The 14,878-nt window shown below is 42.5% G+C and overlaps 1 protein-coding gene across 1 annotated transcript; it reads right to left on the bottom strand.

Annotated features, from left to right (window-relative positions):
• Positions 1-2,150: 2,150 nt before the first annotated feature.
• On the bottom strand, positions 2,151-11,718 carry cxcr2 (chemokine (C-X-C motif) receptor 2; the record flags this gene model as incomplete). Its single annotated transcript, XM_083996944.1, has 2 exons — positions 2,151-3,148; positions 11,628-11,718. The coding sequence occupies 2 exons, from the start codon at positions 11,716-11,718 to the stop codon at positions 2,151-2,153; spliced, it is 1,089 nt and encodes a 362-aa protein (XP_083853070.1).
• Between the last annotated feature and the right edge of the window lie 3,160 nt (positions 11,719-14,878).

Below are 14,878 nucleotides of genomic sequence, written 5' to 3'. Positions count from 1 at the left end.
ATCCTATGATCAGCGGGATCATGACCCCTTAAAAATGGAGATGTGGCAATGCAATAATTCTAACAAGTAAAATATTGAAAATAGAAGTGAATTATTTGATAAGAAAACATTTATTTAACTAAATATATACTAAATATTTTACTTCCTCTATTTATTTTTCGCTTCACACCCCCAGGACGTTTTTTGTGAATAGAAAAAAACAAAAACAAAACACACTATGGGACAACATTTAACATTTTGGTTAGAAGCACGTTTCTGTTTTGTCTTGACTCATATCAAATGAAAGATAAATTAAATGCATCTTTCTGCTAGTTCATGCTGCTTTCATGCTAGTTTTTACTTGTTCCTTATTCAGACTGTCCTAATAGCTACACAAATAGTGGGATTGGTCTAATGACTGAAGGTATAAGTGTTGTACAAAATAATTAAAGGGCAGAGACCACAAGGTTTAGGTTTAGAGATTTATTTTAAGACAGTCACAGGAAGCTACATCAAACAAAACTAAAAACAGTGCCTATATGCCTGGAACACATGGTGTAGGTAGAAAGGGATGTGGGGATGTTGTAGGCCTATAGCTAATGTGCAGAAAAATAAAGAAACTGAATACATTGACATTAAAAGTCATTAGGCGGATATTAAAATGGCACATTAGGCTGAAACTGAGAAAAGGCTTAAAAATTCATAATCAGAGTATGTACAAACCCTTCAACACTTGCAAGTCATTTTGTTTTGCAACCATTGCTTCTGCAGAATTTATCTTGAAACCGCAATCCCCCTTTTGTCCTTTACTTAACCACAGAACCACCTACGCAGGTACACAAATGCACACAGAGGCACGCATATCATATCAACATCTTCCACCTGCACATGGAAGTGTTCACCATAAAAGTTCATATTAAGGAAAATATGTCTTTAGTTGCATCATGGAAAAAAAACAGGATTTTAGAATTTAACATTAATTACAAAAAATACAGTTTTGTTTTCTACACCAGTAGTTTGAACAAACCCTGCAGATCTACGTAAGTCAGCCCTGCTCATCAAAAATACTGTACTTTGTTTTTGAAAAGGGAAAACTGTTTTCATCACCTCTTCCTGTTTGAAAAAAACAAGATTAACTGATTACAAGAAACATTTTTTCTCTCGACTGTCTTGCGTAGGAAAAGAAGAAAAACAAAAGTTCCTCACATTGCTCAAAGACTGCAAAATAAGACAGTAACTGTTCAGTCATGCACACAATTTATCAATACAAAAATGCAAGAAATTAACACGATGGCAGGGCCTTTTCATGCAAATGTAAACAACAATGACATGTCTACATCATGACTTTATCCATTGACAACTTGTTTCTACTTTTGATTTTGTGCAGACTTACGAACTAGCCTAATAATTATTATAACCACGATCAAATCAATGTGTACCTCAGGTCAGATTTTGAAAAATCAACCTAAAAGTTGAGTTTCTTGTATGTTCCTATTCTTCATTTATCATCTTTCTTTATTGCAAATATCTAATAATAACCTACTTCATTCATTCATTTGGTCTTTAATGCTAGCCTGCCCTCTCCTCTTGGCCACATACAAGGGCACCACTTAAAGCAGAAGTAAGTGATATATTTGTGTTAATATAAGTCTTAAATAGTTGTATCTTCCGACAGCAATCACTTACATAGAGTGTTTGGACCGAAACACGGGTCTGTCAGTCCCTCTGCTCTGCTCTGAGCCGAGGAGAAAACTTTTCTCGTATCCTACAAGTTTTATCCAATGAGGAGAGAGAACGGCATGAAGGGCTGTGTGTGCAGCCAAGGGATGCGCCTGAATGTGATGACGTAGGGATGAGGGCGGGGGCTGCTAACTGACAAGACGTTATGGTGCGTTCAAGGCAACTCGTAACTCGTGTTTTTCCGACCTGTGAAGTCGTACCAGTTCGATCTGGTACGAGTTCACGGGTTGGAAGTTACGAGTGGCCGTTATAGTGACTTTCACAGGTAAAACAGGTCGGAAAAACACGAGTTGGTTGCCTGGAACGCTACAAAGTCGTAAGTCGTGACTTGAAGCTGTAATTTATGGTTTCAAAAGCCTGCCTGGAACGCAGCATTAGCCAAAACGACCGGATCGCTTACTTCTGCTTTAAATCTGTGAATCTGCAGTTATTTACATGGAGATGGAGGTGTTTCTGGATCTGATGCTGCCGACGCTGTTGACAGAGTTTTTCCTGTGAACCATCAGCAGCCTCTTACTGATCAGGCCGTGTTTGTAAAGAGCTAAGAGCATCTGGTTGCGGAACTTCTCCCCAATGAAGGCGTACAGCACTGGATTCACTGCACAGTGCATGAAGGCCAACACTTGGGTCACGTTCAGCATCACCTCCACTGCGTAGCGAGTGCTGCACGCTTCCTCTGACCCTCGTGTGAGTGTGTCGATCAGCACAGTGACGTTATACGGCAGCCAGCACAGAATAAAAGCTAACACTACTGCCAGGATGACGCGCATGGCCTTGTGCTTATGTTGGTTTCGTGTGTGGAAGAGCGTCACCACAGTCCAGCCGTAGCAGACGCACATCACCAACAGTGGCAGGAAAAAGCCCACGGTGTGGCGCAGGATTCGCATGCTGACACGGAAGTGGTCGCTGCTCTCTCCAGTTAGGTTCTCATAGCAAATGGTCTGACCCAGGTCTTCGGCCTCAAGGCTCTCTCTCTGAATGGCCACGGGCAAGGACAACACTGCAGCCACCAGCCACACCACCCCACACACCACTTTCACCAACAAATGTCGGGAGGAGAGGACGCGTGTAGCTCTCACAATGGCAAAGTAACGGTCCACGCTGATGCACGCGAGCAGGAAGACGCCACTGTACACCGATGCCTCCTGAAAGCCCGACAGGAGTTTGCACAGGAAGTTGCCGAAGATCCAACCTGATTTAGCATCGACGGCCCAGAATGGGAGGGTAAGACAGAAGAGCAGGTCTGCTATGGCGAGGTGCATCAGGTAGATATCTGTGCTGCCTCTGCCGTGCCTCATACTGCAAACCACATAGACAACCACACTGTTGCCTACCATGCTGAAGACAAACACAATGATGAAGGTGATGGTCAAGCCCAGGCCACTAAATCCAGGCACATTTACATCACAAGGAGGCGGTAGTGCAACGTCTAATGAAGAAAATGTAGAATTGTCTGATGAACTGAAGTAGTCAAAATTGAATGTAGACTCCTCAGAATCCTGGAAATAATTGAAAAAAATACATAATAGGTTAAAACTTGCGCAGCAGAAATACTCAAAATAGAAGTGTAAAATATGCCAAGTCACTTCCTCCCTTAGAGTTTTGTAAAAGAAAAAAAAAGGCAGATGCCACTTGTGTCTGTCTATCAAATATGATCCTTGGGCCAGCAGCTTTTTAGTCTAATTTAGAATAATGATAAGCCAGCCTGCCTCTGCCCGCTTGCAGCTCTGAAGCCCACTCAACACTTGAGAAGGGTCATGCAGTGCCCCATTGCCCCATTGTGTTTTGACACATTTGTGTTGGTTATCCTCTTGCTGAATAAAGTGTGTAACCTCAGTTCAGTTCAAGTTTATTTGTCATACATTAAAACGTACGATGTACAGTCAATGCATTGAAATGTGGTCTGCCCTGGCTCACTCTCAACCCTTAAAAAGTAAACAAGAAAAATAAATGAATAAATAAAAACTAATAATAACAGTAGCATCATATAAACGATGACAAGTAAAAAACAAGCATGTACCATAAGAAGCATCAATAAATAAGTCAATCAATCAATGATCTACAACCTACACCTACATTCATTCCTACATTCACAATCATTCACACTCACACTCATATAAACAAGTGTGAGTGACCTTGTCACAGGGTTTATCAATATAATCTGCAGAATACTGATATCATGAAACGTGACCTTTAGCGGTGAAGTCCCACACCTTTTCCACTGTATTGTCTGATACTGAGCAACATCCTGCAGCTTTAAGCATTTTTAAAACCGAGTGGAAAAATGTAATACTACTCTAGATTCAATCTATACTGTTATCAGATTTTATTTCTCTTTTTATTCAACCAAATGATCTATTACTTCATACTAACAGAGTAGGCTATATTGACCATACACTGACATCCTTACATACGGATACTGATACACAGCTGCTTCACATTTGCTCATCTTTAAAACAAAATCAAATATAGTTACCTCATCTTGACTGGTGAGTACCAAATACTTCAAAGCACTCAGGATGAAAAGCTGTAGCTTCATCTTCTGTCCTTGATGCAACACAGGTCCTCTTTACCAGGAAAGCTAATAATTTGCAAGAGTAGTCTTCGCTGAGATGTCCTTGTGTAACATATGCAGTAGCATTAGTAAACAGTACCTCTTACAGAGAAGTAGGGAAACCACAGATGTGATAGTATCGGTGTTCAGTGAGCTACATGAATGAGACAGTCCTACCAAAGGTGTCAAGATTCTGATCACCAGCAGGATAATGTGACAGGATGTTGATTGTTTTAATCTGCAGACTGAAGTTACAAATCAGTAACTTTTTATAAAGTGATGCTATTCAAAATTATCCGCTTTTCTAAGAATCTATAATCAGCCGTGAAAGACATATGCAAGTATTATTTATACAATACGGTAATGCAACAGAGGCTATACACTGAGCAAATGTCTAAATCATGAAACCAGGTTTGAGAGAGTCAAGTCTATTTTGTTGTTGTTGTTGTTGTAACAGTTTTGTTCTTTTTTTACCCTTCCACAATAAATGTAGGTCATTATAAAACCAAAACCATCCAAAACATTTGCAAACGGGGCCAATCAGTTACACATTGGAGAGTATTTTTCAAAAGCCATTAAAATATGACACTATAGCTTCTTAATATATTTGGATGATTATTGTTTTCCATCAGGGCAACAAAAATGTATTGATGAAAGAGTATTCATTTAAAGTCTGGCTTTGTATTTGTGTTGTATCTCAGTACGTGCTGCGACTCGCGAGTCCCTCATTTTCATGACACTTAGACATTGCAGTATTTTTTGAATGTTTTGTCCAGTAGGGGACAGCAGCAGCCTTGGCCTGTATGCTCATTGCAGACCTCTGCCGGGACATCCTAGTAAGGATAAGAACAACAGAGTTCAGTGTTCTGATCATGAAGTGTAGATGACATTTAAAGGTGTTCAGAAAAGAAAATAGAATTTGATCCCACTATGGGTCTTAAAATATAATCACTCATCTATCAGACGTTGTGGCCCAAACTTTGTGCAAAGTTCTATTTTTGAGTAAATCCGGGGTGAAAGTGGAGTAGTTTTTTTTTTTTCAAATTGGAGAATGCAGGCGTGCAAATTATATGTCACGTTGCTCATGATTCATCAGCCAATGATATCAGGATCCATCTTCCGTCAATCAAACGTCTGAGAAAAATGAGGGGTACGATGGAGGAGACTCTTCCACCACCACGACACAAAACTCTCTTCCGTTCCTACTCCACTCTTCGATCCCTGCTGTCCATCACTTAGCCTAGCCTACTAGCTAACAGTTAGCTGCGTTAGCTAAACACACACACACACACACACACACACACACACACACACACACACACACACACACACACACACAAGGAGCTGGACAACATCCAATCAAATTCATTCGAAGCACTCCCGTTGGTCCTGCCCAAAACATTGAATATTCAAATTTGTTTTCCTTACTCGTACGGAAACTCATGGAAATTTGTGGAAGGAGGCAGAACAAACAGGACAAACAGCCATTTCTAGACACCTTTAAAGAGGCCTTCCATCTGTGTATCCTCACAGGGTCAGTTTATCTTATCCTGAGGACTACCGCTGAGCCAGTTGTGGCTCTGGAAGAAGCTGTCTAAAATATGAGACAATACTGGTGATCTCATACTGGTTATCTTTGTCTGTGTTTCAAACATACCGTTTTTCACTGAAAGCCTATGTTACAAATTGGGGGTTTTGGGATTTGACAGAAATAGGCATTTAAGCAGCCGAGGTCTGAATGAAAGAGGCTTTTCAGCTACACTATGGAACAGTTCGGGTTCAGCGTTCTCAGAGTTTGACTCACTCTATACTTTAAAAGTCAAGATATCTAATCTCTGACGTGTATCTTTGGTGCTCTTTCTTTGATGTCTGTCTTGTGCAAGTCCCCAAATTGTATGGCAGCACAGCACTAGTCATAACATAAGAAGAAAATCTGGTATTTTGGGTGATAGGCTACTGGAACATATTTATAATGACACTTATTTGCTTACTGATCATCAGTATCTTAATAATCAGACTTAGCCTACCACTGTGTGCAGTTACTGTAATGAGTCTTAGATAAGACATGCTTCCTTGAGTCGGTGGGACTGACACAAACAAGAGAGCAGGAATGCAGGCTCCTCCCACCACAGATGTTCAACTGTTTGGCTGACATCCAACCACGAGGCTCGTTCACTGGTGGATCCTGGTGACCCCACAGCACCCCTCTACCTGCTCACAGAACCTGTTAAAGGAAAGGTTTCCTAATTTAGCTCTGACACATCCATTTAAAGACAGTGGTCTTTTTCCATCTGTCAGACCACAGGCTGATCTAATCAGCACATTCTAGCCTGAAACAGAAGGCGAACGTCATTCCCTGTTCTTGTCCCATGAGCTGTAATCACCCAACATAGATCAAGTAAAACTTATAAACTTACAACAGATAGTCAAACTAATGAGATCCTAATTGTTTGTTGAGGAAAAGAAGTCTCATAATCTATGTCCTGAAGTCCTGATAAAATAGTTTAGGTTTTGAAACTCTCTGTTAAGTAATAACCTTCAGGGTCTGAGGGGTATTTTTCTCTGTGGACACAAGGGGGTCTAATTTTGTGGCGCAGCACAGGTGGCACAGCATTTAAGCAGCCAGATGTTGATCAGTTTAATCTGCAGACTGAAGTTACAAATCAATAACTTTTTATAAAGTGATGCTGTTCAAAATTATCCACTTTTCTAATAGTCTATAATCAGCCGTGGAAGATATAAGCAAGTAATTATTTATACAATATGGTAATGCAACAGAGGCTACACTGAGCAAAAATCTAAATCATACCAGGTTTGAGAGAGTCAAGTCTATTTTCTGTTGTTGTTGTTGTAACAGTTTTTTCTTTTTTTACCCTTCCACAATAAATGTAGGTCATTATAAAACCAAAACCATCCAAAACATTTGCAAACAGGCCCCATCAGTTACACACTGGAGAGTTTCAAAAGCCATCAAAATATGACACTATATAGCTTCTTAATATTTAATGATTACTGTTTTCCATTAAAATCAGGGCAACAAAAATAATAATATTTAATTCAGTGGTAATTTCGTACAGCGCACGTATGCAGCGAATTTGGCAATTTGGTAGACCGAGGTGCATCGAGATGGGTGTCTTATATTATGAGGAGTGGATGGTGGAGGTTGTTGGTCATTGTTGTGTTTATAAGGCAACGAATTATAGTTCTCCCTTGAAGGGAAGATTTGATAGTTACTGAGATGGCCCAAGGCAACCTGGCTAACCTCAGTAAATAAAAAGTGATAGATGAAAGACTTGGCATCGGAGTAACTTGTAATGAGCCAAGATTTGAGACTAATGTGAAGCATCACAGTTACTGCAAAGTAGAATTTTTTTTTTTTAATCACAAAACGACATACAGGTCGTGCTTACCTGATACCATCTCCTCAAGCATCAGTAAAATTCAAATTCAAAAAATTCAAATCATCAAATTTCTTCCTACTTTAATAGTCTACCATAAGAATGCAATAACAAAAGTTGTAGTGCACATAAGACTTCAACATACAGGACTGTCTGTCTGCGTCCATTGATGTCCCTTTAAAAACGGGACCACCCAGACAATCCTCCACTCCACCCATCCTTCACTGTTTGCTTTAGGTTTTGTGTGTCTGATGGCTGGAGATTAGGTTGTGGACACTCCGCTGGTAGGTCCTATCTATTTCACTGGGGGGTTAGGTTGGATGAGAAAACAGTAGCCAGTATACACTCCTGCTTGTCAGTAACAATCTTTATTGTTGTGACAGAGACAACTCCCTTTAGCCTGAGCTGCCTGACATTTGAGCTGCAGGTCATCAGCTGGATTTAAGTCAATTCAGAACTGAAAGAGTGACAACCTTCCATGAAGAGTGATTGTCTGTCACTTTTAGTTCCTTTTATGTATTTTTATTTGACACTGAAGTACTGTGAAATAGTAGCCTTTCAAGTGCCTTTTTTTTTATAGCCATAAACCATTCTCCTCTGTGCAGTGCAGTTTGAGGACATTTACAAGGACGTGTACTTTTTTTTCAAAATTTTAGCTGAATCCGTGAAAGAATGAAAACTCTGCCTCAATGCTTTCATTAATGCCCCCTCCTGCAAGCTAACCACAATTCTCTCTTTTTTCTCACTCAACAGGAACCAGAGTGCAGACTTTCTTTACCAGATATCCGGCCTCTAGCATCAAGAACAAATCTAGTTTTTTAACAGTGTGTCCTCTTACCAATGTATCCCATTTCCAAAACAGGTCACATGGAACTATCTGGTAATTGTGCATTCTTTGGAATACAGTAGACATTTCTCATTTTAAATAAAAAACAAAAAAAAAGGGAAGGAAGTTATTTCAACTCTAAAGGTTTGTATTACAACGTGTTGCAAATTTCTTGTGAATGGACAGTAAAACACTCAGAAAGGTCCTTTGTCCTCTGTCGGATATGAATCATCTTGAATGGCCACAAACAAGGGATTTGACTCACTGTGGAGGTAAAAGGCACATTCACAGTGACATAGCATCTGAGTTTTCATCTGAGCATTCATTCTCAAATCACCTCTTTTTTCTGATATATCGATGCATAGAACCATGTTTTCACTTGAGCTGCCAGATGTGTAAGGCAGGGTGTTTTTTCTTTGTGTGAAAGTTATAAGACCCTTGGAATTTTTTTTTTTTTTTTTTTTACTGTGGAATGGTAAGACAGAAGTATAGTCCACATTACTTCTGGCTCTGTGGCCTCTATAGTCATACTATACTAATTTGGACAAGGGCGAGCTGTCTGGACCAAGAAGCTGTTTTTATGTGTATGACGTCATGAGACAGTTTCATTTTAAAATTCAAACTCTTTTCCACTGAGTGTAAGGCGTGCCTACTGGTCTTCACACAAGGACCCAGAGGCTTTGGGTTGTGTTTCCAGGTTTATATTACACTCAGCATGAGTCACAAAGAACCCAAACCACAGCAGATACAATCCAAAACCAAGTCTTAATCAAGGCCGACCGCTGCGCCATTTAGGATATTTTAAAGCGTCCAAGTCAAGTTTAAAATAGCATGTCTGTTCTCTCACAGAGCAGGAAAGAGCCAACCCACACACTGGTGGTGTGTTTCTTGCCTCACACAGAAGGAAGTCTGTGTTTTTAAGTCGTTGAGACAGGCTCAAGGTATTTGAGTTTCTCTAACACAGTTACCCTTTAGCCTCTCAAGTTTTGACTCACTTGGCTCACTAGAAGAGTTGACACATCATAGCCTGATGGATTAGATATATTATTACCTAATTAACTCCAAATTAAATTTTATTTTATAATGAAGTCATTGTCTTTATACCATATTTAGTAGCCTAACCCATAAAGCTGCATATTGATTTCTAACAGTGCTGATATATTATCTTCTGAAGTTGCTGGGCGAATGTCAATTGGGCAACTTTTTGATTTACACTCTCCGATCCATTCATCATGTTCCTTCACACAGAATAGATACGTTATCAGCTGCTTTGCCAGCGACTATCTGCATGTAAAAAAAAGAAGAAAAAAAAAAAAAGACCCATATGTTGTTTGTGCAGCAGGTTATCGTGGCTATATTTCCCCGTTAGAGGCTGGATGTTGCGCCATCTCGTGGCCATATTAAATATGACAGGAACAGTGTGACAGTATAAAGAGTCCCTCTGTCATGAGACTGGGGTGGAAAGATGGATAAATAACACTGGATGCTGACACAGGAGAACAGTGTTCAACTCCTAGGCCTAGCCTATGAAACCAGCAGTTATAGTTTCTTTTATCACAGTGTTAACCACAATGTAATAGTATCCATGGAAACAGAGGTTGTTGAGCAAGTTAAAATTTTGACCAAAATCAAGATGTTTTGTGAAGCCTTTGTGCCTGGTAACCACAGCAACGATCAGTATGCCGCTCTTTGTACAGTAGTGCTTTCATTGTGGTAACCTTGACAACGCTGACGGTGCACTATTTCATTAGACACTCCTATGGTATCGCATCAGGAGGTTGAAAGGTTTCACAAACACCCTCTTTGACTGTTTAGATTGGAGGACTGATAGAAAGACATATGGGTTGAAAACATTAATTCACAGCTTGTTTTGCTGTGGACGGTGTTTTGCTCTTACTCCAGACGTTATCTAAGAGGTTCACCTGAGGTGTCAAATGTCAGAGAAACAATCGTAGGCCTACTTCACACTCGCCTCTGGCCAAAGTCAGAAATCAAAACTAGTTGATGTGATTGTGTGTGAAGGTAGGAGTGGCAGTGTTTGAAAAAACAGTTTGGCCTGTTAGCTCCTCGGGATGAAAAGGTTCGGTTAGAGAATGTGTAATTCACCCTAAGGACCATAATCAAGACACTGCACAGCCCAAGATGATCATGCTGCTAGGTGGGGCTCTATGTAGAGTCCAATGAACTGAGTGCACAAGCCACATCAATCAGACAAGTCACAAGAAATGCTTGTGTGCTCAATGGGCTAAAAAATATTTTGTATGCCTATGGTCAAGTACATTATGTTCAACAATGATCATGATATTGACAGAGCACCAGAGTGGTTGGCTTTTTTGTTTCCCAGAGAATAAATCATGGATACAATAGGCTTAAGTAAATCCCATAAGGCAAGAATTCCATGTGCCAGAGGACACGGACAAAGAAAAGGTCCACCTGACAAAGACCAAGACTTAGTCACTGACCTGGAAACTTTATTTTTCTGTATCCAGTTGGACCAGTTCAGTCCCACTTCTTTTCAGTACTACTTCATAAAACCAAATATTGACCTAACATCACAAGAATTTACGTGACATTTTACAGCAGGCGTGATTAATGTACTGTAGACTACCTAATATTGGCTATTTACACAGCGTCCTACAGTGAAAAGAGCATTGGGTGATAGACAGGAGAATAAACACATCAAGTGTAGCATGTATTCAGTTACTGGGGTGTGCATGCTGCATAAAGGTCCTCCCTTCATACTCTGTGTCAGACACTGGTGACTAAACAACAGCATTAGTTCACAATGCTCACTTGGCGGGTGACTTTGCATAGAATACCTGTTCAGCAGAAGGTCGTTGATTGGACATGTACCTCAGGTCGATTGTCACATCGTCATTGTTTGGGTCATGCTGGAAGAAAACACCAAGACCTTATTGTCTCTATACTCAACAGGCATGTTGTGTTCTGTAACGCTGTTACATTTGAGTGCCGCTAGGAGGCACCACTGAAATATACAAAACCTTCTATGTATGTAGGTGAGGAGAAGAAGAAGCGTTGTTGTAATGTTGTACTTCCTGCTGAACACGTTGTCACAGTAAAAGTCCCTTGAGCTACTACGTTGTTATTCATGCTTCAATACACCACAAACTTGGCGACGAGGATTTCGAACAAGACGACGAGATGTCTGTACACGTTCCTGCGCCTGCAATGTTCCTGCCTTGTCCGGGAGAACCGGCCATGCCGTTCGACATGTGGCTCCGTATCTTCAACAACTACTTGGTAGTTATAAATGCGACCGGGAACTCCTGGCCAACAGCCCGCAAGAGAGCTACTCTACTTCATTGCCTTGGCGCTGAGGGGCAGAGGATATTCTACTCGCTGCCGGATACGGGTACAAGTTTTGAAGACGCCGTGACAGCACTAGAGAAACACTTCTTGCCAAAAGTTAACGTCGTAGTGGAGCGACATGCGTTTCGACAACGATCACAACTTCCACACGAGACGGTAAATCAGTACATAGCTGCCCTCCGTGCACTTTCTGTTAAATGTGCATTTGATGCAAATACAGACGAAATGATTCGGGACCAGTTGTTAGAACACCTGCAGTGTGACAAAATGAGAGAGAGACTGTTGTTAGAGCCCGATTTAACTCTAGAGAAAGCTACTACATTAGCAACACAGATGGAAGCTGCTGCATTGCAGGCTAACAAAATTAAGTCAAACGGTGCTGCAGTGCAAGCTATACAATCCAAGCCTCACAATGTGAAATACAAAAGGAACTACCGCCCCGCTGCTACGGCTGCTACTGCATCTTCTTCCCAGCGCAAATCTTGCTTCAGATGTGGCTCAGATAAGCATTTAGCAAATTCCTCCCAGTGTCCTGCAGCAAAAGTACAGTGTAAATCCTGCCGCAAAAGAGGACATTATGCTAGGGTGTGTCGTTCTGCCCCATCCAGTGATGTGCATGAAGTGCAGTTACCTGATGTCACCATACTGTACCTGGAAAATTCGACACATGCCCCAAAGAGACTGTTATGTAATGTTGAGGTTGCCACTCCTACTACTCCTGCTGTGTCAATGCAACTTGTTGTTGATACTGGTTCTGCTGTGTCAATACTGCCACGCCACATCTACCAGACATTCTTCCGAGACAACACACTGTCTGCAGCCTCTACCAGGCTGGTGACCTACACAAGAGACAACATTCCAGTACTAGGATGTCTGCATGCTCAAGTACACATGGACAACACCTCTGCTGCAGCAACATTCTTCATAGTGGAGAGAGGGACGGCACTGCTAGGTATGGACTTATTCATTGCCCTGGACCTGTGCATCAGAGGGGATACTGTCCTCACCTCAGCCTCAATGCCGCCCACACCGGTGATGTCTACAAACACTGCAACATCAACTGCTCCTGACATTGGATGTGTAAAGAACTTTATGCATAAGGTTAAGCTGGACCTCAACATCACACCAGTGCGTCAGAAGCTGCGGCGTTTGCCTTTTGCAGTCAGAGACTCTGTCTCTGCTGAGCTCGATCGCTTGCTAAAGGCTGGTGTCATAGAGAAGATCGATGCTTCTGCCTGGGTTTCCCCCATCGTGGTCACTGCTAAGAAAAGTGGTGGAATCCGGATGTGTGCTGATCTACGGGAACCAAACAAGGCGGTGGTCATCGACAGCTACCCACTGCCTCACATCGATGAACTGCTGTCCAACCTGCGAGGAGCTAAGGTATTTTCCACGATTGATCTGGCAAATGCTTACTATCAGCTGCCTCTCCATGAGGACAGTAGAGACATCACTGCCTTCATTACTCACGAGGGTCTCTTCAGGTTTTGCAGGGTGCCCTACGGCTTGGCGTCAGCACCTTCTGCTTTTCAAAAAATGATGGCGACAATTCTACAGGGCATACCTGGTGTACAAAACTACCTAGATGATCTGATCATTTATGGGACCACGCCTGCTGATCACGACCGCAGCCTCAGAACTGTCCTGCTCAAACTAAAAGAGGCTGGGTTAGTCCTGAATGACGACAAGTGCCATTTCAAGCAGACTACACTACGGTTCCTTGGTCATGTCATCACTGCGGGGGGGATTCTGCCTGACCGTGGACACATTGATGCAATCCGGAATGCCCCGCCCCCTTCCGACGCAGGCACTCTGAGGTCTTTCTTAGGCCTTGCGTCCTGGTATTCAAAATTTTTGCCAGGCTTTGCTACAGTTGTTGCCCCGATGCGTGAGTGTGCCAAAGAGACTGAATCATTCACATGGACTGAAGCTGCTCAAAGCAGTTTTGAGGAGGTTAAAAAGCTCCTGGTAGCTAGTCCGGCCCTTGCCCTCTACGACCCCACATTCCGCTCAGTTGTCTCCACAGATGCAAGTGACTATGGTCTAGGTGCGGTGTTTGCTCAAATACAGCCTGATGGCACCGAGAAACCTGTGGCTTTCGCATCCCGCACACTTACTACAACAGAACGCAAGTACTCAGTAGTTGAAAAGGAGGCATTAGCATGTGTGTGGGCTACAGAAAAATGGCGGACATACTTATGGGGCCATCGTTTCACCCTGCGCACGGATCACCAGGCACTTACCACTTTGCTGACCACCAAGGGGATAGGCAGAGCTGGGATGCGTGTGGCACGCTGGTCAGCACGCCTACTCTGCTTTGACTATGACATGGTGTATCGCCCAGGGTCTCAAAACTACACTGCTGATTGTCTTTCTCGTCTCCCCTTGCCACTGCCTGCCGAGCCATCTGCTGATGTGGAGCCTGAAATAGTGGCTCTGATCTCCTCCACACTGCGAGCTTTTCCGGTGGCTGATTTCGAAGCTGCCTGCTCTTCATGCCCTGAAATGACAGCCCTGCGTGAACAGATTCACCGTGGCTGGCCTCCTTCCATCAGAACAGTGAACCAGGACATGAGCCCCTACTACAAGGTGAGAGAGGAGCTCTCAGTGAAAGACAGTTTCATTTTCAGAGCCTCGAGACTCCTGGTGCCATCTGCTGTGCGCCAGACCTTGATAGCTTTGGCTCATGAGTGTCATCAGGGAGTTGTACGTACAAAACAGCGCCTGAGAGATCTATATTGGTGGCCGAAAATGGACTCCGAGGTTCAGACCTGCATAGCCTCCTGCGTTGCTTGCCAGTCAAATGATAAAACGGCCTCCACTCATCCTGCTCCCCTGCAACCTGTCCAGCTTCCCGAGGGCCCGTGGCAGAAACTGGGTCTTGATATAGTAGGGCCATTTGAAACAGCTCCCCCTACCTGCCGTTACGCCATAACACTAACAGACTATTACACAAAGTGGCCTGAACTTGCCTTCTCCCAAAGTGCCACGACAGCAGATGTTGTAAAGTTCCTGATGTCCACTTTCAGTCGCCATGGCAACCCTGAGTCC

This window comes from Trachurus trachurus (genome assembly GCF_905171665.1).
Source record: "Trachurus trachurus genome assembly, chromosome: 21".
Taxonomy (NCBI): Eukaryota; Metazoa; Chordata; class Actinopteri; order Carangiformes; family Carangidae; genus Trachurus; species Trachurus trachurus.
The sequence above is the reverse complement of the archived record's forward strand: the minus strand, read 5'-3'. Positions and strand labels throughout refer to the sequence as shown.